Source organism: Colossoma macropomum, unplaced genomic scaffold, assembly GCF_904425465.1.
Source record: "Colossoma macropomum unplaced genomic scaffold, Colossoma_macropomum, whole genome shotgun sequence".
Taxonomy (NCBI): domain Eukaryota; kingdom Metazoa; phylum Chordata; class Actinopteri; order Characiformes; family Serrasalmidae; genus Colossoma; species Colossoma macropomum.
Genome location: NW_023494803.1, coordinates 35,357,970 through 35,383,597, shown reverse-complemented (window position 1 = coordinate 35,383,597; position 25,628 = coordinate 35,357,970). Strand labels below are relative to the sequence as shown.

Genomic DNA, 25,628 nt, shown 5'->3' with positions numbered 1-25,628 from the left:
TATGGTACAGTTATGTTCCCTGACTAAAGGTACTGAGATGTACCCTTGATGGGACCACCCCTGTGACGAGAGGGGTACTGCCCCAGCGACACTTTCATACCTTTTTTCTGAGAGTGTAAGTGACCATTTTTTATGATTTTTAATGTTTAAATCTACTTAATAAGGTACCATTTAAATCGTGACATCTGGCAGGCTGATAAAACGCAGACCTCTCCAATCTTGCAAAATGTTGAAATATGAAAATAAGGTATTTGACTGAGCTTCCACTGCATTCCAGAGACCAGATTGTACTTGCATATTTGCAGAGCTGACTGAATGCCAGTAGCTTGCAAGATGGCACTGCGTGTGTGAACAGGGCAAGGAACCTTTTATTTCTGGAAGGTGAAAAGTATTCCTGACCTGCAGACCCAACTGTAACCCGTCAAATACAGTGTGCACCGGAGCAGAGTGTGAGCAGGGAGAGAACACGAGAAAGAACAGCAGAATACTTGTTTAACCTTTCATTTGATTATAACACTCACACACTGTTGCCTAGAGGCTTGGAAGCTAAGTCTTATGACACAAATCACTAATGGGCTCAACAGACGGCTCTTTTTCCTCAAGGTTTTATTGGAGAAATGGTGCGCAGCAGACCATACCTGATTGTTTAATCATTAATAAGGGAAAGGCCACACTTTCTGGCCAGGGCAGTGAACTAAAACTGAGGTGACTGTGACTTTTGATTGTGTTATTTTGGGTCATTTTCTCCTCATGAACGTCTTTGAAAGATATGGTGAGTGAAATTCGATATTATTTACAAACAATCTCTAAACAAATTCATTGTAGGTAGCAAAAAGCCTTTGAGCTATTTCAGCATGGCAACACATAGCCTGCTCAGTGGTCCAGCTCTGCTGAGTCATCAGTACAGTTGGAACCTCAATCACAACTTTTAATGGGTACACTTGGAATAAGGTCCATGTGTGAATATCTGCATAAAGCTGTTGTTGAGCCTGCTGTAGGGCACATTTCCCAGAACTTGATCTTGTGTTTGGTCTCATGAATCTTGCTAATATGCAGCTCTGGACTCAAGTTATATGGATTTGATGGATTTGAAATGAAATTACTATTCAAACTGGACTGGTTTTAGCAGAGGAGGCCCTGTAACCTATTTTTAAGGGATTTGACTGGCGGATTCATATGAGAAGAAAGATTTGTGTAAATTTGCTCCGATAGACCAGTTCGAAACAGCATATAACCAGTGTGAACATTCAATAACAATAACAACAATAACATGCGGCTATGACTATTAGCCTGTTCTGTAATTAGGCTCCAGGATGCCGATTCAAACAATATTACTTTTAGAAAAGGAGCTCAGAGTTGAGCAAATTATAAAAGGCAATGTGCTCTGGAAATGTGTACTGATAATACACCAAAACAATGATGTATTAAAATAACTAATTTTGTCAGTAATCACTTAAATTACAGTAAAACTCTCCAGGTAAATCTAGCTACTCTTTAATCTTGAGTAAAGCCAAAGACGTGGACCCCTTGAATGCACAGGATCTGTGCATTTCCATGTATACAAACCCAATTCCATGAATGTTGGGATAGTAGGAAAAATGCAAATATAAACAGATAGCAATGATTTGCACATCTTTGTTGATCTGTTTTCAGCTGAAAACAATACAAAGACAAGATATTATATGTTTCAACTAGTAAACTCATTGTTTGAATATTTATGCTTATTCTAATTGTGATGCCTGCAACACATTTCATCACCTTTCCTTTTACCAATGTTTAGCGATCATTTGGGAACTGATAACATCAATTATTGTAGTTGTGAAAGTAGATTTTTTCTCATTCCTTCTTGATATAACACTCCAGCTGCTCAACAGTCTCTGTTGTTTTATATTGTGCTTCATAAGGCACCACACGTTTTCAAAGAAAAACAGGTCTGGACAGCAGGCAGGCCAGCCTAGCACCTATACTCTCTTACTGTGAAGGTACACCATTGTAATGTGCATAATGTGTCTTGTCTTGTCTTGGCACTGTCTTGCTGAAACAAGTAGAGACGTCCCTGAAAAAGACGTCATTTTGAAAGTAGCATAATAGTCTGAACTTGCATTTGTGGATGCAGCAACAAACTATATTTACTGACAAGGATTTTCCGAGTATTCCCGAGCCCATGTGATTATATAAATTACAAAAGCATGTCGGTTGTTTAATGCTGTGCCTTCTAAAGGATTGAAGGTCATGAGCATTCAGTATTGGTTTTCAGCCTTGCCGTTAAGGATGTTATGGACTGCAGATGGTGAAATTCCTAAATTCCTTGCAATCATTCCTTGAGAAACATTGTTCTTAAACTGTTGGACTATTCGCTTACACAGTTTTTCACAAAATGGCAACTAAGCCATTCGTGAATTAAGCCATTCGTGAATGCTCCTTTTATACCCAACGATTATAGCATGACCTGTTCCCTATTTACTTGTCTATCTGTGCAAGGTTCCATGGTCATTCCATAAATTTCCCAGTCTTACACTGCCCTCTCCCAACTTTTTGGAATTTGTTGCAGGCATCAAATTTGGCATTAGTGTATTTTTACAAAAATAATAAAGTTGATGTGGTAAAATATTAAATATCTCCTCTTTGTACTGTTTTGAATTAAAACCTGTAAAAGGCTTACAAAGATTTACAAATCACCTTTGCATTTTATCTTCTGTCCCAGCCTTTATGAAATTTGGGAATTGTTCTTAGTAATAAGCCTTATGGTAGTTAGCCTGGGCATTTGAGGGGTTAAGGAAAAAATGTGTTATTGTTGTTACCATACCTGGGCTGGTTCAAACTCCAGGCCTGTGGTTGGAGGAAAACTTGTTTTTGAAGGACCTTCTTATTGGTGGAGAAGTGACCACCTTAGTCCTGTGATCACTGTCTCTCAAAATAACTGAAGTGCAAACGGTGCTTTAGTTTATATTTTCATTATAACACCAAATCCTTGAGCAACCACTGATCAGATAACAGTGACATTTAATCGAGCCAACCTGAAGGTGAACCATGGTGGAGGATGTTTACTGAAAACACGGCTGGTATGCCAAACGTCTCAGTCTGCTGTGATGTTCTTCCTCCTCTTTCAACACCTTTTACACATCAGTCATTCACACTACATCCCTCTACAAACAGGCCGTGAGAGGCTTTCAGAGAGGGAAATGCTCATACAGACACTGCTTCTCTGTTTGCACAGCAGATTTTCTTGCATATTGCCAGAACTTAGAGCACATACACAGGTTTGCAGCTCTGCTTTTATACAATGTCAGCATTTGGGGTCATTCATAAGCCCCACTGCTGTCCAGAAAAGCTCATGTATGTCCAATTTTTTTTCTATTTTTCCTTTCTACATCATTTGAACAGCAGATGTCTTTTACATTGTGTGAAAAATTCTTGATGAATGGACCAATAGAAATGCTCTGTGACTTAAATGAATGAAACTCTCTTTACATTAACTTAGATTCAAAGTTAAGAACATTTTTGCCCTCCTTTGTACAGTCATATGCAAAAGATTGGGCACCTGGTCAACTGAAATGGTGTGTTAATTGTCTAAATGAAAGTTTGTGAGTTCAGACCATGCCTTCAACATGTGGTGGCAGTATGAGAGAAGACTGATTGAGGGAGGAGGGAGAACTCTTGAGAACTTGGGCTAGTGTTCTGGGCAGCTTCTGCCCTGTAGCTAGAAGGCCAGACTCCCCCTCATAGCTGTAGCAGGACTGGTGTAGGACTGAGGAACAGGGAGGGCTTGGGGTGGCAGTGGGGATTGCGAACGCTTCATCACAGGGAATGGAAGGTGAGGATGTGAATCTATTGGGCGTTAGATCGGAAGAAGGAGGGGTTTCAGGCGTGTTCCTCCCTCCAAACTTCAGTTATAACATAACTACATTAAGTTAACACATCCTCTACAGAGAACAAACTGCACATTTCAATGCACCATTACAGTTTACCTGCTGAATTTAACGTATTAGGGAAAAAATGAACATACAGTGTGGCCTATGCAAAACTTAAGACACGTATAAGATTTTATGTTTTATTTTTTCCAATATGTTAAACTCAGCAATCAAAAGACATTGTGTATTAGCATATGCAGAATAGTTTTTTTCCTGCAGTTTATTTTTTTTTACTTCTTACACTTTTTGAGAACACCAGCGGTCCTTCACATTGTGTGAACACTTCAAAATGAACGGACCAATAAGAACAGTCCAAAATGGCTTGGTTTAAAATGTTATGACATTAATGCACAATGAGGTTAAGAAGTTTTTTCCTTTCCTATTTTTATTCTGTCTTATTTTTATTTTTATTTTCTTAAGGCATTGCAGGTCGGTCCTGTTTCATCCCTGGTTTTTAGGACAGTTTTGTCCTAAAAACATACAAAAACAAACATGCACATGCACAAATAGACAGAGGCAGAGAGAGAGGCTGGTTTGCAAACTTGCTCTCTCATTGGCTGTAAAAAAAGGAGGGTACTTGTGAAAGGTAAACACAGTTGTGACAGACCCTCAGAGAGGATCATATGATAGACCGAAATGACTGCATGTGTGTGAGGGAGAATCGCACTAGTCGATGGTAAAAGTAGGACACAGTTCTGATCTTAGTCCAATACTCTGCACGTCATCTTCAGAGCTGTCATTACATCCAATACAGCAGTGAAAAACAACCATTATTATACTAAACACCTCTGTATTACATACATCATACACACATACATGTTCTCAGAAATCATACATGACTTCGTTACAAAAAGGCCAGCACCAACCAATCAGGAAGGTCAGGCTCTTGAGTTCAACAAGCTCAGTATTCACTGTATTCCCACTTTGACTTTATTAAAGCTTCCCATTCATTTTAGGAGGCTTTCTTTCATAATTTCAAAAAAATCTGCAGGAATATTTTCCACACTTCAAAGTTCAGTCTTAGAAGTTGGTTGCATTTTCTGCTTTGCATGATACAAGTAATCCTAAACACATTCAGCGATGTTGAGGTCTGGACTCTGGGGTGGTCAGTCCATTGTTCTGAGAACACCAGCAGCTTCTTTGCTTGAATTCTTCTTTTGTGTCTATTCCCTTTCTTAAATACATCTTCTTGACAGCTTCACATCCTTTCAGACCCATAGTGCTGAGTTGTCTTCTCACATTGGAAGGATGGACAGAAACACCTGTGGATTTTTTCAGATCTAAAGGAAGAGTGGAGCTTGATTTTCTCCCCTCTCTCAAAAATGAAAGCTTTAAGTGTTGTTTATCTGATGTGTACAGTTTTGGTGTCTACCAGGTCTTATACATAGTTATTAAGAGTCTCATTTTCTTTGTATCTTTTAATGATTTTTAAACTCCAGTTTTGGAAACTCTTGTCTTTCACTTCACATTCACTCAAACTGGCCCAGTTTGAGCTTCCTGGCTGAGCCAGTGGGGTTTGGATTTCATTTCTGCTGGTTTTTGATGGAGGCTCTGATACCATGAATCTGAATAGGTTGCCCAGGGCCTCTGGAAGAGAATCAGCCCCCACAGTATCGCAGATCCACCAACATACTTTACACTGGGGATGAGGTACTTTTCTGCATGGCTACCCTTGGAGATTCTTTGTCCACCTGAACCCTCCTCCTCACTGTGCATGGGGTCAGTAAAGACATACATCCTCTTTGTTCTGGCAGATTCTTAACATCCCTTGTTGTTTTAAGCTTCCTAACTACTTAACTTTCTTGTAGCCATTTCCTGATTTGTGAAACAACCTTTTGTCGCACATCACTGCTGTATTCTCTGGTCTTTCTCATAGTGATCAATGACTGAGGGCATTTGGCTTGTGTTTCATCTCATATATATTCCCTAGTGAAACAGGAAGTCATGGCTGACCATTTAAGTGCTCCAAATTGCTCAGGTGAACTTACAAATATAAAATATGGATAGGAATACACTGCAGGTAGAATTGTAAGGGGTGCCAACAATTGCGGAACACATAGATTAAAAAAAAAAAAATTTCATGACAAAATTTAGTTTTGTCTTCCAATCATGATACCTTAAATAATGTTAGATTTTACCTAATATTTTGAATGAAAGATCAGTAGTTAAGTAATTAAGAGTATTTTTCCAGCTCATTTTGCTCAGGATTACCAGGGGTGCCAATATTGTTGAGGGTACTGTACATATGTTCCCTTAAGCTTACAGATGAGTTTTTATATTATGCAGTTGTGAGGTGAATAGTGTGATTTACAGTTCAACAACCTCTATTCACATCTGCTGCCTGAGTTTGCTCACTTGGCTTTGCTGCTGAAGGCTACAGTGTTGCGATGCTTATGTGCTGCACATTTAGTACTGCTTATGCAAATATAGTGCTGCTTTTAGACCATTTCAACAAACATCTGTGTCTCTCTGTTCTTCCAGAATATGTTGCTATCTTTACCTACAGCTGTGCATAATGCCTGATAATAGAGTGCTGTTTGTTTCTGTTGATGAATCTGCTTCAGGAAGCTTCTGCTTTTCACCTGCATTTTTAAACCTGCATTTTCCAAATAGATTACTAGTGTTTACCTGCCCAGCCCACAAAAATCCTGGCAGGGTTCTCTCATGCCTGATAAAGCAGCTTGTTAATAGAGACTTAACATTTCCTTGTGTATATACTTTCACATGTATGTACAAATATGTGTACAAGTAAAGCATAAATACAAGCATAAATAATGCATGAATTGATGGAAATATGGTGCCACTATTTCTATTTAATAAAGAAAAGTTAATATTGATTGTAGTACTGAAACTGTATGCATGCATGTGCATGCATGTGTGCACATTTCTGCACAGCGACAGCGTGCTTTGTAGTGAGCATGTTTGTCCTGTCAGTCACTGGAGCCGCCATGCAGACTGTCCTGCTTCTGTGCCCAGTGGAGTGGATTTCCATCTGGACGCTCACAGGTTGGAGAAGTGAGCAGTGGAACTTTCCATATCAGTGTGCACATCTTTTCTAGTGAATATGAATGTCTCTCAACACTTTGTCTCCTACATTACATGAAGAGAACTGATCCGCAAATGTATGTAGAAAATTAGCACTTACCTCCGTGGCATTATCTTACAGTCCTCTACAGTACTGTGCAATAGTCAGAGACCAATGTTTATTTATTTAATTTCCAGTCAAAACAGCCATTATTTACAAGTTATTCACTTTTTCAGGAGATATCTCTGAGGAGATTAGATATAAAACTAGAAATGTGCAATATCTGAAGGAAACGCAAAATGGTTCCCACCACCTTAAATCTCCTGCTACCTTAAATCCAGCATCACCTAAAATACACTGCTACCTAAAATCTCCTGCCACCTAAAAAGTGTTTGTGTGGTGTATGTGTGTGTGTTTGGTGTGTTATGTGTGGTGTGTTCAGTATGTGTATGTGGTGTGTGTGCAGTGTGTGTGTGATGTGTGGTGTGTTGAGTGTGTTTGTGGAGTGTGTGCTGTGTTAAGTGTGTTTGTGTATTTGTATCATCATGACACAAGAAAGGTGCCAAAACTTTTGCACTCAATTCATTTCTATGGGAAAAAAATCTGCAAAATTCCATTGCTACATGGAAACCGTTCAGCCCGAATCACACAATCAGACCATACAATCTAGGGTTGGAACAGTGTGGATATCTCGAAAACTGCGGGACGAGTTATACGGCAAAAAATCTGGCAAAACAAAATATATTATAGTTGCTTTGCAATGCGCAAGCATAATAATGCACTTGCATAAAGAAGAGGAAAGTGAATGGAAAAAAACTGTTAAAAAAACTGGAGTTTGACAAATTATTAAAAGATACAAAATACATATAGAATAAAATGGGACTCCTAACAACCATGCAAGGCCTGGTAGACCACCAAAACTGACCACACAGATGGTGCACCCCAGAGTCCAGACCTCCACATCAGTGAATGTACTTGAGACTACTTGAATCAAGAGAAGCAGAAAATGTGACTAACTTCTAAGACTGAACTTTGGAAAAATATCCCTGCAGATTTCTTTGAAAAACTGGCAGTATGTCTCCAGAGAAAGTTGGAAGCTGTAATAAAGACATAGAGTGGACATACTAAATAAAAAAACAAGATAATAATATCACATAATTGGGGCTTCTGCATCATTTCCTTTCAAACATAAGTCTTCTGCTTTTTTTCCTGACTCCTGAAAAATGTAGAATGCAATAGAGTAAATGAGAGGCGGTCTCTGACTTGTGCACACCACTGTATGTCAGCTGGTTTCATAACAGGACAGCCCCTATGAAATTGACATGTCAGTTATATTTCATAATATACACAGAACAATGTATTACTTTTGTATGGGAACATCCTAATGAACCAGTATTCGTGCGCATGTCCATTGTCATGTCAGTGGTTATGCTTTTTAAAAGCTAGAATTTTAAGAAGTTTCATAAAACCCAATACATGCCAGTGGCTCTGTGTGCAATTGTGCTCTCTGGCCACTTATTATGAATAATTGTAGGAACTTTGACAAAGAGTTTAACATTCAGGTACAGATCAGCTGAAAGTAGGTCATTAGAGTCGAATGAGGGAAAGAACAAATGGCTGTGCTTCTTGGGCACTGGCCTCTTTTCAGCAGACTGACCTCTTCTGAACTGTCACCATGAAGCTATCTCACTTCTTATGTAACTCACATCCAACAGCTCTCTGTTTTCTTAGCCATCCCTCTGATCGACCATGCAGCCAGCCAACGCCCCCTCCCTCTCGCTCTCTCTCTCTCTCACACACACACATACACACACACACACACAGACACGCACACACACAGTGCGTTTGTTCAAAAGCTGTATGTATTTCCACCTCTTTGTCTACACAATTAGGAAAAAAAGAAATAAAAACATTATTTCAAATATATTTACATTAATGACAACCACCATAATCATTTGTTTTGAACCAGTTTTAAACTTGAAAGAGCTTCACTGAAGGCCTTTAGACCAAAAAGGGGCATCTACTGACCAGCGCAAGCAAACAGTTTGCTTATATAAACAACATAAAATAAGTAACTGATATTTATACGTTTCTTAAATTAAAACAGTGACAGTAAAGCAACTTCTGAATAAAGTGTAATTATATAATCTCCTCCATAGGGTTTTAAAATATATGAAATGCCTGCGCCCTCTAGTGGATAATTTCGTTAGTAGTGATCAGTCTTGGTGCAGTTGCCTTAACACATACAAAGGGCCTGTACTGGTCAGAGAGCTTCCAGATACTCTAACCCAAAATTGTTCTAGGCATTCTGTGATTGAGATACAGCAAAACACTAAGTGACTGTTGAGCGTCAGCTCAGGCAAATGTGTGGTCAGTGCAAACGAGAGACCCTGATTCCTCTGGTTAGTGGTGAGACAACAGTTAATGTAGTGGACAATGATGGGAAGAAATAAAAATAAAATACAGTGAAGATTGTACACTGTCAAAAGTGTGCAGGACTGGACAGGGACAGACGTTTTTACAACGCAGTCCATCTTTGCGACCAGACAAAATATTTTATTCACCGAAGTAACATATTGCCAAATAAAACCTTGTTTCTCTGAAAAGGTGACTGTACAGGAGGAGGAAATAAACATTCTTAACTTCTAACGCAAATTAGTCATTTTGGAGCATTTCTATTGGTCCACTCATCATGAAATACTCTGATCATGAAAAGGACAGCTGCCGTTTTCAAATGGAAAGGAAAGGGAAATAGAAAGAGGAGTTAAAGGTTCTGATATTATAGTGACAATATGTACAGTTACAGACATAAACTACCTTCCCAATCCAGCCTAATGTACCATGTCTAATGTTCAGCTTCCTTCTTCTGTGTCTCTGGCAGCTCCTTCACCCCCTCCTCTTCTGAATGCTGCTTCCAGTCACCACTTATTTTTCCTGATTTAAGGTAAGCGTTAAACCCCTCCAGCAGATCGATTGAGTGGTTGATGACTAAAGCCAGCCAGGCCAGGCCAAAAAATATCCACACTCCCATGATACAGCCATACCAGTCTGGGTAGTCCTTATCAGGGTTATAATCTGAAAGACAGAATGTGATGAAATGGCTTAAAAGTAGTGAAGTAAAACAGCCTGTTTTATGTTTCAAGCCATTGGCAAGAGTGGTGTGTTTGTTTTAGTAATATTTATGATAAAAAAGTCCTGACTTTCAGAAAACCAGGAACAAACAAGGCTAAATTACAGGATCAACAAAATGGTCCTGACTAAAGTTTGTCTACTTATATTATATATCAGACATAACATTATGTCCTTGTTTCTATGCTCATTGTCCACTTTATCAGCTCCACTTACTATAAAGGTGCACTTTGTAGTTCTACAGTTACAGACTGTTGTCCATCTGTTTCTCTATATACTTTGTTAGCCCCCTATTACCCTGTTCTTCAGTGGTCAGGACCCCCATGGACCCTCACACAGCAGGTACTATTTGGCTGGTGGGTCATTCTCAGCACTGCAGTAACACTGATATGGTGGTGGTGTGTTAGTGTGTGTTGCGCTGGTACGAGTGGATCAGACACAGCAGTGCTGCTGGAGTTTTTAAACACTGTGTCCACTCACTGTCCACTCTATTAGACACTCCTACCTTGTCGGTCCACCTTGTAGATGTAAAGTCAGAGACGATAGCTCATCAGCTGCTGCACAGTTTGTGTTGGTCATCCTCTAGTCCTTCATCAGTGGTCACAGGACGCTGCCCACAGGATGATGTTGGCTGGATATTTTTGGTTGGTGGACTATTCTCAGTCCAGCAGTGACACTGAGGTGTTTAAAAACTCCAGCAGCACAACACACACTAACACACCACCACCATGTGTTACTGCAGTGCTGAGAGTGACCCACCACCCAAATAGTACCTGCTCTGTGAGGGTCCATGGGGGTCCTGACCACTGAAGAACAGGGTAAAAGGGGGCTAACAAAGTATGCAGAGAAACAGATGGACTACAGGTGCAGGTGTAAAGATCTGAGCAACTGTAATAAGAGGCAAATGGTTATGGCCAGACAACGGGGTCAGAGCATCTCCAAAACAGCACGGAAGGCTATCCCATTCGGTCTGAAGTGACAGAAGGGCTTCTGTGGCAAAGGCTACAGAAATTTTAAACAGTTACATGTGGAATGTGTCACAACATACAACGTATCACACCCAGCTATGTTTGGGACTGCATAGCCACAGACCTGGCACAGAGTGCCCATGCTAACACCTGTCCACTGTCAAAATCCACTGGACCTTGGAGCAATAGAAGAAGGTCACCTGTCTGATGAGTCCCATTTTTTTATATCACATGGACGGCTGGGAACGTGCCATTTATCTGGGGAAGTGATGGCACCAAGACGCACTATGGGAACAAGACAAGCTGGTGGAGGGAGTGTGATTCTCTGGGCGATGTTCTGCTGGGAAACTCTGGGTCCAGGTATTTATGTGGACATCAATTTGACGCGTCCCACTTGCCTAAACATCCTGGCATACCAGGCACATTGCAGTGGCCTCTTTCAGCCGGACAATGCACCCTACAACACTGTTTGGGAAAGGTTTGGGGAACATGATGAATAGTTCAAAATGTTGCCCTGGCCTTCGAATTCCTCATATCACAATCTGATGGAGCATCTGTAGGATGTGCCAGAACAAGAAGTCTGATCTGCAGTGGCTCCACCTCCCAACTTACGGGACTTAAAGGATCTGCTGCTAACATTTTGGTGCCAGATACCACAGGGCACCTTCAGAGGTTTTGTAGAGTCCATCCCTCAGTGGGTCAGAGCGGTTTTCCAGCACATGGAGGACCAACAGAAAATTATGCATGATGTTTTGGCTCATCGGTGTGTATATAAGTCATCATTTTTACTTATATATATATATATATATATATATATATATATATATATATATAGTGTAAATGGGATATGTCCTCATGTCCTAACAAGTAAAGAAAACAAGTGTGCCAATCCCAGGACTTTACCTGCAACATAGTCTCCAAAACCTATAGTACTGAGTGTGATAAAGCAGTAGTAGATGGCCTGTGCGTAGGTCCAGCCTTCATACTGTTTGAACAGCAGCATGGGAACCGTGAAATAGAGCACTGATGAGATGAGGAAAAACACAAAATGGATGGAGACCGTCACACATTTCTGTGGGATGATTAGAGACACTGGTTATACATCCAACATCTGAACAGAACAGATAATGTTTATGTGCCATAACTGAAGTTAAGCTTTATAGATAAGTGAAGCTATAGAGATAAGAGCTTACACGACTGTTCAGTTTGTTGCAATAATAATAGTCATTTTACTCAATAGTAATGTATGCACTATAGACTGAAATATAATATTATATATGATTATATAGTATCCTGTAGTATGCATTTTTAAATGCTTGAAGCGCTGTATACAGTATAAGCACAGCTTTTAAATTTGTAACAGAGATTTTGAATATTTTAAAAGTAGTGTGTTTTGTTTAAAGTGTTCATTTGCAATTCACATGTATTAATTCCCTGAATAATGCAGAGAGTGTTTGGAAATAAATTAAAATTTCACCTGGTAGTTGGTCTTTTTTGCAATAAAGTTGCAGAATTTTCTCTCGATGGCCAGCATGTATTTGCCCACTCTGTTTAGGACCACCATGTTAAGTGGGATTCCAAAGATGGCGAAGACCACACAAAAAATCTGACCAGGCATTGTGCTGGGACTCATATTACCATAACCTGCACAGGACAGAACAGCTATTATTATTATTATTATTATTATTATTATTATTATTATTATTATTATTATTATTATTATTATCATTATTATTGAGAAGAAGAAGAAGGAAAAGGAAACGGTTGTCCCTGGTCAAATGATGATTTTTTGATTTTCCAAGTGAAAATAAGTGAACACATCCTCTACAGAGACCACACTTCTGTACATTGTAACGAACAATTACTGTTTATTTGCTGAATTTAACACATTTGGAACAAAAATAAAACATGGCCCATGCAAAAGTTATCCACATTTTCTATTTTAGGTTTTTGTCCAATATGTTAAACTATAGATTACTGTAAAAAAAAACAGAAATTGTGCAGTAAAATTTGCAGAGAAGTGCCACATTTATGTTTATTCCCTGGAATAGTAGTGGGTATAGTGTAGTGGGTAATGACTTTGCTCTCCATGCTGAGGACATGAAGGATTCACTCCCCACTTGGGCAAACACGCTACACTATACCAATAAGAGTCCTTGGCCAAGACTCCTAACACTACCTTTGCAAACCTGTGTAAAATGATCAAATTGTAAGTTGCTCTGGATAAGTTTGTCTGCCAAATGTCGTAAATGAAAAGGAAGTTAACTTACTGTCGAAAATGTCATTTCGACCATTGTTTGGACTTTTCTATTGTACTTTTCATGTTAGTTTTAAAATCTCAAAGTGCTTTATTCAGGAAGATAAGCAACAATTTGGAAAGCAAAAACATGAATGAAAAAGTTCACACTATCAGCGTTTATAGTTCAGTCATTTAAGGATCCCCAGCCAGTCCATGTTTTTATTCTGATCAGTACAAATACCAGGGCAATATGCATAAGAGCAGGTTAAATACAACCCCAGTTCCAAAAAAGTTGGGACGCTGGGCAAAATGTAAATAAAAACAAAATGCAATGAAGTGCAAATGATTTAAAACCTATATTTCATTGAAAATAGTACAAAGACAACAACACATTCCAAAAAAGTTGGGATGGGGCAACAAAAAGCTGGTAAAGTTGTGTAATGCTAAAAAAACCCACCTGAAGGTTAATTGGCAACAGGTCAGTAACATGACTGGGTATTAAAAGAGCATCCTAGAGAGGCTGAGTCTTACAGAAGTAAAGATGGGGAGGGGTTCACCACTCTGTGAAAGACTGCACGATCAAATGCAACAATTCAAGAATAATGTTTCTCAACATAAAATAGCAAAGAACTTGGGGATTTTATCATCTATAGTATATAATATCATTAAAACATTCAGAGAATCTGGAGAAATCTCTGTATGCAAGGGACAAAGCCAAAACCAGTATTTGCTGGCCATGATTTTTGGGCCCTCAGGCAGCACTGCATTAAAAACAGACATGATTCTGTAATCACTACATGGGCTCAGGAACACTTCTGAATACCACTGTCTGTGAAAACAGTTCGTCGCTGCATCCACAAATGCAAGTTAAAACCCTAAAACGCAAAGAAGAAACCATGTATAAACAGGATCCAGAAACGCTGCCACCTTCTCTGGGCCCGACTGAGGGGAAGTGGAAAAGTGTCCTGTGGTCCAACGAATCAGCATTTGAAGTTCTTTTTGGAAATCATGGACACTGTGTCCTCCGGGTTCCCCTCAGTTCCCAAACGCTTACAGAGTGTTCAGAGCAACTGTATTCTTCTCAGTTCCCAAATGCTTACAGAGTGTTGTTAAAAGAAGAGGTGATGAAACACAGCAGTAAACATACCCCCGTCCCAACTTTTTTGGAAAGTGTTGTTGGCATCAAATTCAAAATGGGCATATATTTTTCAAAAAACAATAAAATTTCTCAGTTTCAACATTTGATATGTTGTCTTTGTAGTATTTACCTTTAAAAATATGGTTTACATGATTTGCGTCCACAAAACTAAACGTAACTGTGAGAGGAAAGCAGTTGCATCATCAGACATATCACAAATATGTCTTATGATACCATCTCACCTATGGTTGTGACAACAGTGGCAGCAAACACAGCAGAGCTGGTGAACTTCCAGAAGCCTCCAGATGTGTGGTTCCCTTTCAGACTGAATCCATTCTTAGTCGCTGACTGGATCATCTGGAACAGCACATGGGTCTCCAATGCATTACATTAAAATTACTATAAAATATCTTCCAAGCTACACATCAATATGACAAAAACACCAACTGAGAGACAAGCACTCTAAATGCTTCACGGTATATCTGTACCCAGCTACTTAGCCAGACTGTCCAAAGGGAAGAGGGCTAGGGGCCATTACTACTGGACAGTTTTCAAGTTATCCAGCTTCTTGTTGTCACCACACAAGCACATATGCACAAAAAGTGGAAGAGCCTTTCACCTAAAGCAGTAATCTTCATAACGATGAAATATTTTACTTTGAGTTTTATAAAATCATACTCCAAGAACAAGGGAGGCCAATCTACTGCGCTATTTGCATTGCAAAGTGCATTTGACTATCGCTGCGATTTTTCACATAGCACTAATAGCATTTGGGCTTGAACTTCAGACTGGCAACTCATCGACAGCCACAGAACTGACCACATTCTTACATCATCCTTCACCTTGGTTTCACTCAGTTGCATTTTCCTCTGTCTTATCAGTCACAGAGGATCTCAAAGGGTGGATGTTGTGCCATAGCTGTTTCAAAATGCAGGTGTGCAAACATATTACACACAGTGCCTTCAAAAATCAAGCATATCTCACTGCTATTGCACACACTTTCAGCTCGAGTTAGCCAAGAACTATGTTTAAATCCAAATGATGCCTACAAATCTCATACATTTGAAGAAGCAGGTCAGGTACCAAAGCTTGGAGACGTGATCACTTCTGTTCTGAGCTATAGAAAGACACCCATAGAAGCAGAGTGTGCTCTTAAGAGCCTGAATGCTTTCCCTGTCACCATCCACCTCCTTCGGAGGGCCACCTTTGCTGCTTTATAAGCACTGTGTGTATTCTCCTCTCTTATTTTCTCACCTCTGCCAGTTCCTCCAGGCCCTGCTGGTTCAGACATGGGTAAACCTGGAAAAGGTTGCTCCTCTTCTCCTTCAGAACAGCAATCTGGTTCTGGACCTGTTCCCCTTCCAACTTCCAGAAGACCACCCCTCCAATCAGGACGTATGATAAATACACCACTCCGAGCAGCAGGAGAGACAGGAGTCTGGCTATATTTAGCCTTGTAAAGAACTTTCCAAAATGTATGGAGACCATTTTGGCCCCAGAGTCTTGCTCCCCAGGATTACCAATTTGTGGCTATCACAGAGTGCAAAGGTATTGGGTGTGGATTTACCCATGTTTGTGTGACAGGCAAATCAAGCTGCGCACGCAATGCTCCCGATTCTAAGTCCTTCAAGGCCTCCTATGCAAATGGAGGGTGACTGTGATTTTCAGAGCCACATATGAAGAGAGAAAGTGCTCTGAGGTTTAACCGCTTTCAATTTGCTTGGCAATAGTGTTTAGATTTAGTTATCAAACCATTTAATAGCAATTTACAAATGACTTAAACCACAGAGAGCACCTGTGTAGATAAGCCCATTTCAGTATTTAAGGTTAATGAGCATTTGCACAGCAATGATTGCACGTATTTCCCAAACCAGTTTGATAAAATGTAATAAATGTTAAATTAAATGTGTATTAATATTATTAAGAAACCTTAATAATAGCCATTAATAATAGGCTAAATGGCTGCTTATTTCCCAGCAGCACCTCCTTCCTCGACTCTGAGTTTCCGTGACGGTAACATGGTTGTGTCTCCCGCACATCACAAGCCCAACTAATCATTCTGATGTGTTTGTTTTTTGCCTCATTGCTCAATTTATTGCTGTTATCAAAGCTCTATAAATAAATACACACACACATAAGCTCACTGACCACTTTATTAGCCTACCTTGGATCTACACTTATTATATATTTTATCAGTAAAGCTTACCATATAGGTGCACTTTGTACACCTGTTTCTCTGCATAAAGCTGTTCATCAATTGTCAGGACCCCATAGGACCACCACTGAGCATTTTTTAAACACTGTTTTTACTTACTGTCCACTCTTTTCAACAAACCTGCCTTTTGGGTCCACCTTGTAGATGGAGTTAGAGACGGTAGTTCATCTGTTGCTGTTCTGAGAATGATCTACCACCCAAATAACACCTGCCCAGCAGGGTAAAGGAGGATAAATAATTATTATTAATTATTAATATTTATCTCAGATAAAGAGATGGATTATAATCTGTAATCATAGAACTGCAAAGTGCACCCATATGGTACATGCACTGATAAAATGGACAAAGAGTGCAGATACAGAGCCAGTAATTGTATACCCCTCATTGAGAATCTCGACTTGTTTTCAAGCCTTGAAAATTCAATATTAAGGCTAAACTCACAGCCTCATTGAACGTGAAGTGCTTAAACATTGTTTATGAAAAGCATCCAGTTAAAATGTGGTAATGTCTGACCACAATTAGATTTTTTTTAAAAATAGGCCTCAAAATCTTATTAAGACCTTTCAAAAATCAGTAAAATGTATTTGACTGGTTGCATAATGTTCCAGGGTGTAACCTGAGCCATGTAACAAACAACAAGACAATGCAAATGACATGGCTGATAAAGAATACACAGGGCATGAATGCAAATGGGACGATGCACTAGCGTGGCAAACACGCTGTGCACACGTTTCAGGAATCTAAACTATTATTAGCCAAACCGTAACCTCTCACCCATAGATTGGCTCACAGAGACTTTTAGTTTGGCATCTATTTTTTAAAGTAATGTTGGTTATTTACAACACAATCACAAATAAAAACATAAATGGATTTATGTGGTATTTATAAACCGTGACCTGCTGGGCCCAAATGTTTAGGCCAAGCAGATTTGTACCGTGCAATTTACTTTATTTATTTAATTTCCAGTCAAAATGGCCATTAAATTATTCATTAATCAGGGGATATTTTTGAAGATATTAGACATGCGATAATCCACCTGCATAAGAAGGAGAAAAGTCACAGGAAAATAAGTGAAAAAACAGGAGTTTCCAAAACTGGAGTTTAAAAAAATGATGATAGATAACTGATAACTGTGCAAGACTGGTAGACATCAAAACTGTCCCCATCAGATAAGCAGCACTTAAAGCTTTCATCTTTGAGAGAGAGGAGAAAATCAAGCTCCACTCTTTCTTCAGATCTGAAAAAATCCACAGGTGTCCATCTGTTCATCCTTCCACTGTGAGAAGACAACTCAGCGCTATGAGTCTGAAAAGATGTGTAACTCTCAAGGAGAAATAACTGGAAATAGACAAAAAGAGAAGACATTTTGAGGGTGCTAGTGTCTTCAGAACAATGGACTGACCACCCCAGAGTGAGGAGAGAAAATGCAACCAACTTCTAAGACTGAACTTTGGAGGTGTGGAAAAATATCCCTGCAGATTTCTTCAAAAAACTGAAAGCAAGTCTGCTGAAAAGAACAGAAGCTGTAATAAAGGTGGAGACACTAAATACTAAAAAAGGTTATTATATTTAGTTGAGGCTTCTGTGTTGTTTTCTCTGAAATGTATTCTGATTTTTTTCTAACACTGAAAAATGAAAAACCTACTTACAAACTTAATGGCTGTTTTAACTGCAAATTAAAAAGATGAAGAGGGGTCTCTGACTTTTGCACTGTACTGTACAAATCATGTTAGGTCTCTCAGTAAATCTGGATTCAGAAATCAGAGGCTAGATAGTTGACACTGATAAACAGCAACATAGCATTGCATGAAATTAGTACAGCAAATACAGCATAAGCAATAAAATTCTACATCTGTCTTCTTATGTTGGTGCATTAATTTAACATACAACAACAAATAATGCCAGGCTTTCTAGAGAACATGTAACATTAGTCACAGTTTCCATCCATGGCAAAAACAAGGAAACAAACAAACAAACATGTACAGCAAACAAACCACTCTACAAAGTATAAGCAAATATTCACAATTTGAAACATCTTAAACGTTGATGTATGACATCTAGAATTTACTGTACGCTGTGCATAATGTTCCGCTCCCACAGTGGCCTGTGTGCTGACATCTAAAAAACAGTACAGGTGAAATGCATGATCGTACAGCTTTACAGCAGTGGATATGTAATTTCCTGACAGCACTGATTTTACAGAAGTCCTCTCATTTAGGTTCTCTGCTGGATGGCTCTCTGACTCAGGCCCTCCTCCTGCTTCCTGGCTGAAGGCCTTGCCTCGTCTCCGCCAGCAGCTGGCTTTTTAAGATCAAGAAAATGCTCAATGATCCTGGCGCCCATGTTGAGGAGAAGAGCGAGCCAAGCCAGAGCGAAGATGATCCACACGGCGGTCAGACTGCGGTACACTGAGACATTTTGCCTGTCCTGGCCATTGCCTGACACAGAGCAATACTACAAATCAAACCCATTTAAAGTGTACATTGGTAGACATCTACATATTCCGAAGTATGTTAATATTGGGTAAATTCAGGTATTTAAGGATACTTCAGTTTAGCTCATTTAATCTATTTAATTCTATTCATTTTACTAATTCTAGAGAATAAAGTAAGAGATTTGTCATTCATGACTTGTGTTCCATATTACCAAAATACATAAACTCACTTTATATACTACAAGTATTCAGGTTAACACTTTACAGTTACACTGATAAAAAATGTGTTTGTTGTCATATCAAAACTTGCTATTTACATTTTTTCAAATATTATTATTCTTTATTTTTAATTTGATGATACCAGATTGACCAATAGAAATGTCCCAAAATACTCATAATAATATTGTTACATTAACATACATATATTTTAAAAAAAAACTGTTCCATGTCCTGTAAAGTTATCATTTTGGAGATGTGAGGTTTTATACAAAAGCAAAGTTTTTTATTTTACTAAAATCATTAACTAGAATTATATAATATAATATAATATAATATAATACAAATAAATAATACAAGAAAGTAATATAATTTAAATAATAACATTGCTATCAGGACAAAAACTAAATCTAAATTTTTGTAATTTTTTTTTATTTCTATAATTTGAAAACATCTTCTGCACTTTACACTATGTGAAAACAGAAACGGTCCAAAATGTCCAAATGACGAAAAAACTTCCACTTTAAATTTAAATGTTTCTTTTTTCTTCTGAAAAGTTATTATTTCGGAGAAAGTCACGTTTTTTAAATTAGATCATTTAATTAGATATAAATTTACTAATATGAAGCAGAGAAAAATGAGGCTGCTTTACTGGGGACGTCAGAAAGTAAACAGCACTCACCAACCACAAAGTCTCCAAAGCCGATGGTGCTGAGTGTAATGAAGGCGTAGTAGAAACCCTCTCCATATGACCAGCCCTCCATGTAGCTGAAGATGAGTGGGGGGAAGACCAGGAAGAGCGTACTGCCCATCAACAGGAACAGGACCACGGCCAACGCCTCCACACACTGCTGTGCTCAAAACACACAGTCAGAATCATCTCAGGCTTTTACTCACATTAATTTAGGATTTAAATTGTGAGAATTTGAGAGATTTGTCACAAAACAGTTACATCCTAAAAACAACTGGTGCCACTTATGAGCTAAGCCAGTCTGTTATATATTCATTATCATATTTTTCATATTTTGTTCCATGTCCTAAAAAGTTATAATTTTGAAGATGAGTTTTTACACAGAAGCAACATTTGTTTAGTAGAATAATTAACTAGAATAATATAAAAATGATAATATATAATGAACAAATATTACAATAAAATAATATAATTTCAATAATAACATTGCTATCAGGAGAAAAACTAGTCTCTCTGATTACAGACACTGTTTTAGAGAAAGCTTTACTGTATTACCTTATGAGGCACCACTGAGACCATGTTGTGCTCCAGGTGTCCCAAATGAAGAGCCAGACACTTGCTGAGCTGGTTGAGAAAGGCCAGGTTGAGGGGTATCCCACACAGGGCGTAAAACACACAGAACACCTGCCCCGGGAACGTGGTGGGAGAGAGGTTTCCGTAGCCTTTTGGAAATATAACATCTACATCAATGCCCACCATCAAACACACACTCTCTGATCTAGAGGTGAACACTATACCACTAAGCAGTAGGGTGGAAAGTACTGCTTGCGTTCGAAGTGGACTTTGTAGTGTTACCATACTTAAGTATTATTTTGGAGGATGTGTAATTTACTCGAGGATTATCAAAACTGAATGCTTGTACTTTTACTCATTTATGTTTCCAAGAAAAAAAATTCTTTACTCTCAGAAACCATCTCTGTTAACAATCAGTCAAATTTCTGTGCATTTTACTGCATTGATTACCATCTATTAGTCTCCACCTCATACACCACCACACAAACGCAGAAAAATTCATTTATCTGTCAAAACATTTACTTTTATATACTTGAGTATGTTTCAATTTATAGTCACTCCTGTTAAAAGTAGGTTTTGCTGCTTTGCGAAGTAAAAAATAATGCATCACCTACAGAAAACAAACTTAAATATAATAGTTTTTCTGCAAATTTTAGTGCACAATGTCTATTTATTTGCTGAGTTTAATGTATTGAAAAAAAAAGGAAATTTAAAATGTCATCATTTTTGCCCAAATCAAATATTATGTTTTTATATTCGTTTCCAATAGGTTAAGTTCAGCAAAAAAACAATAAATGTGCATTAACGTGCAGAAGTGTGTTCTCTGTAGAGGACGTGTTAACTTTTTTTTTACTTAGAAAATCAACAAAACATGTGAACTGTAGCACCAAAACTTTTGCATATGATGGTAAATACATTTGTACTTTCACTTTTATACCTTTACTTTTAATTAGGCACATTTTGACAAAGTACTCATACTTGCGATTTCTCTGTACTTTTTCTAATTTTACTCTTTTTAATTTTAGAGACCACACAATCCATCGATGTAAAATTGATATATGCTGTCGGAACAAAACCTCGTATCTCCATTTTTGTTGTTTTTCAGGTTTTTTACATAATCTGAAAATGTCTGTTGCTCTTTACATTGTGTGTACATTTTATGATGAATGGGAAAAAAAGAAATGGCTTCAGAATTACTTGGATAAAAGTCTGGTTCCATTGACTTACATTAAAAGTAAAGTATGGTTTTTGCTTCTCCTGTAAAGTTACCATTTTGGAGATATGAGATTTTGTTCTGACAGCAGTGATAAATGTATATCCACAAAACTCTCCCCAGAATAGTACCTTTATCTCCAAAATAGTAACTTCTTAGAAGGAAAATGTGTGTTAATGTATGTCAATGTAAGGAGATCAAAGCTCTGTTCATTCAATCATGAACACTTTTTGTGTAAAAATGTAAAAAATGCTGAAAAATTATAAAGAAAAGTACAGGAATTTTTGTTAGACAGCAACTGAATAAATATGAACATGGAACTTACCAATAGTAGTGACCACTGTCCCTGCAAAGAAGAAAGAACTGCCAAAGTCCCAGTTGCTGGGGTTAGTGGAATTTCCTGAAGGATTCACCCCATTTCCCCAGGCATCTAAAATCACCTGCAGCAAAACAGAAACAATCCGATAAGAGTTTCTATTACTGGGGAAAATAAATCAGCAATATCTCAGATATAACATAGGTAGCTATGAAGAGCAGCACAGTAACCTGTACAAACTTCTCCAAGGCTGATACGTCCAGGCAGGTGTAGTTGGTCAGGAAGTAGAGCTTCTCCAGCTGGAAATTGTTACGGTTGCTGCTCTCAGCCTCTCTCTCCAACAGCTGGAACACGGTGGCCCCCAGCAGCAGGTAGATGAACTGGCACAGTGCGAGCAGAGTGGTGCAGCTAAACTTCTCACCCGTAATCCGGAGCTGAGCCATGTGTGCCCACACGCATACAAGAGAGCGCCGAGAGAGCACGCTGTGGGCTGGACCGCTCCGGAGGGTGATCCTGCTGGACAGTGTGGATTTCAGTGTGACAGAGCTTCTTAGATCCTAAAAAAGTCTTAGGACCAGAGGATATTATGTACTAGTAATATAAAGTACATGTCCATCTTTGCTGTTAAGCTAAATAAAAATGGAAAAAGTTTGGCTCAATAAAAGAAACAGCGCTTTAAGATCAACCGTATCTATCTATTAAATAACTAGCTGTATTTCTCATATACAGCACCCTACCTGTTAAATACCTCAATACGCCCCAATATAGATTTATGGATTTGAGAAGTCAGTAGTCAGTAGCCAGTAGTCAATGGAAAAGGTCCAGAAGGAGATGGAGGAGTGGGACCAGGGTGTGAGGAGTTTTTCTTCATTCTGATTGGTCAGAGCGAGTCTAAACGGATGTTTGACAGAACTGCGTGTGTCTCACTGGTTCCTGTGACAACGACTGAGCATGAATCCCATAATACGGAGCAGGAGCCGTCTCACACAAGCTCATTTATCACTAATAAAAACGCAGGAGTACCACCATGTCAGCAGAACATTGGTTAATGTTTCATCTGATGGCTGCGGATCGTTCGAGCGCACAGCATTAGCGGGTGAGCAATTAATCACCCTCTGCTGGTGTTATTCCCTCTGGACGGATGTGACCGAGGGGAGTCTTCCAGTGTAAAACCTCCAGTGTTACAGCCTTATAGGCAGGGTGTACATTCAAGGCTTGATGGTACAGACAGCAGTGTTTTCATGTAGAGGATGGCACTAAGAACTAATTTTAATATCATTTAAAGTGGGAATTCCAACACTTTTTTCCAAATTCTAAATATAAGCCAAATCATCCAGAGTGGTTTAAATGCTCCACCGAGAAACTCAGATTTCTTTACAGTTGTGATGATGGGAACCAGGGGTTGCGATGTCTACAATACAAATATAACCATTTACCAGTGTACCTACATGTGCCTTCAGAGTTTTTGTATGTAATGCTGATGATGGTAAAATAGTGATAAATCTGAAAAGTTATGTTTTCTTTGGGGGCTTTTTTGCCTCACAACACCCTGCATGTAGCGGTTCACCAAGAGTGAGTTGTGAAAAAATTAGTTTCATGCTGAAACTTTATTTCAAAACTACCATAAAATAATGTCTCAGACATCAGGCAGCGTATTCATAACCATTTTATGTAATAACTTTCTGTGAGGGAGTTTTTAGAGGCATTAAGCTTTTTAGACGTCTGGTTCCTATCACCACCACTGTGAACAATTCTGATTCTGGAAGATTCTCTACAACAGAGGATTTCACACCAAATCACTCTGGACAACTTTGCTTACATCTTAATCAGGCAGACAATCTGTAAAAAATTTCCCGTTAATAATATCAACGTCCAAAAATGGAAATCGGAGAGAATTAGGTCAGATAAAAGTACTGAGCTCATATCTATAATCTCTACAAAAGTCTTTCAGGGTTACTGAAACTTTATTATTGTTAATTGGTCTGAAGATAAGGATGACAGAGGTTGCAGTGCAGTAGAAACAGAGCAGTAAATCTTTTATCTGGGCCAAATGTACAGATGGTTTTTCCAAACTTTAATAAGCCAACATTGGACCTCATTCACCAATATCTTCCTAAGTTTGTTCTTAAATGTGTTCTTGAACAAAAAAGTCCTAAGAAAAAGTCTATGTCAGATTCATGATGTGTTCTTAAACCGTGCATGTTCACACCTTTGTGCTCTTGAGTGTGTAGATTCTGTTCTTACCCAATAAACTAATCCCAAATAAGGAAACACTGGTGAATGACAGAATCTTCATGAAAACTGTTTAAGTGGGTTTTAAGAAGAAACTTCTCCTTAAGAACGGTTGGTGAATATGAAGCCCTGCTGGTGACATCATGTACAAATAAAAATAATGTGTGGCCACAACTTAGTAAGGTGTGGGAATGAGATTATTAAATTATGGCCATGACTTAGTAAAGTGTGGGACTGAGATTATTAAGTTACAGCCACGACTTAGTAAGGTGTGGGGACGAGATCCTGATGCATGGCCACGACTTAGTAAGGCATGGGAATGAGATAATTAATTCATGCCCACAACTTAGAAAGGTGTGGTGTTGAGATCCTAATGCGTGGCCATGACTTAGTAAGATGTGGAAATGAGATAAATAAGTCATGGCCATGACTTAGAAAGGCATGGGGACGGGATCCTAATGCATGGCCACGACTTAGTAAGGCATGGGAATGAGATAATTAATTCATGTCCACAACTTAGTAAGATGTGGGGTTGAGATCCTAATGTGTGGCCACAACTTAGTAAGGTGTGGGAATGAGATAATTAAGTCACAGCCACAACCTAGTAAAGTGTGGGGATGAGATCCTAATTTGTGGCCACAACTTAGTAAGGCGTGGGAATGAGATAATTAAGTCATGGCCACGACTTAGTAAGGCATGGGGATGAGATCCTAATGCGTGGCCATGACTTAATAAGGCATGGGAATGAGATAATTAAGTTATGGCCACGACTTAGTAAGGCATGGGGAATGAGATCCTAATGCGTGGCCATGACTTAATAAGGCGTGGGAATGAGATAATTAAGTTATGGCCACGACTTAGTAATTTGTGGGAATGAGATAATTAAGCCTTGACCACAGCTTAATAAGGCATGATCTCATTCCCACGCCTTACTAAGTCAGGCCACGCGTTATTGTTATTTATCCAGCAGGGCTCCGTTGATGAAAGACACAATATTGTTAAAATACTCTCTATACCACAGAAATCAGACTGAGTCGCACATAAAGAGAGAGAGTGTTCATATAGGAAGCATGATGTCTTAGAACATCTTAAGACTATATTCATGCTAAAGCTGTGATTTTGTGTGGGCCAGCTTTGGGGACAGGGTGTGTCAAAATGTATATAAAGTTATATAAAAAGTCAGAAAAAAACACTCAATATGGACTGGCTCTGTAAGCGTGAGGCTGAAGCAAGTGCTCTCTGATGCAAATGCTTTTTCAGCTGCTTGTCTTTCAAACAAATCTATTCAGAGAAATGCAAAATACGTTTTGTGGAGGAAAACGGACAAA

General features: G+C 38.8%; 2 protein-coding genes and 1 long non-coding RNA gene across 4 annotated transcripts; 1 reads left to right on the top strand and 2 right to left on the bottom strand.

The window, feature by feature from the left end:
• The first annotated feature begins 689 nt into the window (after positions 1-689).
• LOC118824100 lies at positions 690-19,346 on the top strand. Its single transcript, XR_005008571.1, has 3 exons — positions 690-772; positions 9,818-9,880; positions 18,844-19,346. It is a non-coding gene; the product is annotated as an uncharacterized LOC118824100 (long non-coding RNA).
• Positions 9,577-15,903, bottom strand: LOC118824098 (potassium channel subfamily K member 17-like). Its single transcript, XM_036594040.1, has 5 exons — positions 15,665-15,903; positions 14,653-14,767; positions 12,511-12,677; positions 11,937-12,105; positions 9,577-10,011 (listed from the first exon to the last, which is right to left on the bottom strand). The coding sequence occupies exons 1-5, from the start codon at positions 15,896-15,898 to the stop codon at positions 9,782-9,784; spliced, it is 915 nt and encodes a 304-aa protein (XP_036449933.1). The 5' UTR covers positions 15,899-15,903; the 3' UTR covers positions 9,577-9,781.
• On the bottom strand, positions 18,280-22,918 carry LOC118824099 (potassium channel subfamily K member 16-like). 2 transcript variants are annotated; one of them, XM_036594041.1, is made up of 6 exons: positions 22,806-22,918; positions 22,299-22,581; positions 22,078-22,192; positions 20,522-20,688; positions 19,958-20,126; positions 18,280-19,063 (listed from the first exon to the last, which is right to left on the bottom strand). In XM_036594041.1, the coding sequence occupies exons 2-6, from the start codon at positions 22,509-22,511 to the stop codon at positions 18,840-18,842; spliced, it is 888 nt and encodes a 295-aa protein (XP_036449934.1). In that variant the 5' UTR covers positions 22,512-22,581; positions 22,806-22,918; the 3' UTR covers positions 18,280-18,839. The 2 variants fall into 2 exon arrangements, with proteins under 2 accessions (XP_036449934.1, XP_036449935.1); XM_036594042.1 differs by having other exon boundaries at positions 22,299-22,584; positions 22,806-22,912.
• Positions 22,919-25,628: the final 2,710 nt, after the last annotated feature.

What these genes read in the sequence shown, in the direction of transcription:
- LOC118824099 (XM_036594041.1), bottom strand. Translation starts at nt 22,511, where the DNA reads ATGGCTCAGCTCCGGATTACGGGTGAGAAGTTTAGCTGCACCACTCTG. An exon ending in TCTCAGTGGTGCCTCATAAG is followed by an intron (nt 20,127 to 20,521) that starts GTAATACAGTAA and finishes TTTTGAGCACAG; the next exon opens with CAGTGTGTGGAGGCGTTGGC. An exon ending in CTTTGGAGACTTTGTGGTTG is followed by an intron (nt 19,064 to 19,957) that starts GTGAGTGCTGTT and finishes GCTCTGTGTCAG; the next exon opens with GCAATGGCCAGGACAGGCAA.
- LOC118824098 (XM_036594040.1), bottom strand. Translation starts at nt 15,898, where the DNA reads ATGGTCTCCATACATTTTGGAAAGTTCTTTACAAGGCTAAATATAGCC. An exon ending in CACTGTTGTCACAACCATAG is followed by an intron (nt 12,678 to 14,652) that starts GTGAGATGGTAT and finishes TGTCCTGTGCAG; the next exon opens with GTTATGGTAATATGAGTCCC. An exon ending in CAAAAAAGACCAACTACCAG is followed by an intron (nt 12,106 to 12,510) that starts GTGAAATTTTAA and finishes ATCATCCCACAG; the next exon opens with AAATGTGTGACGGTCTCCAT.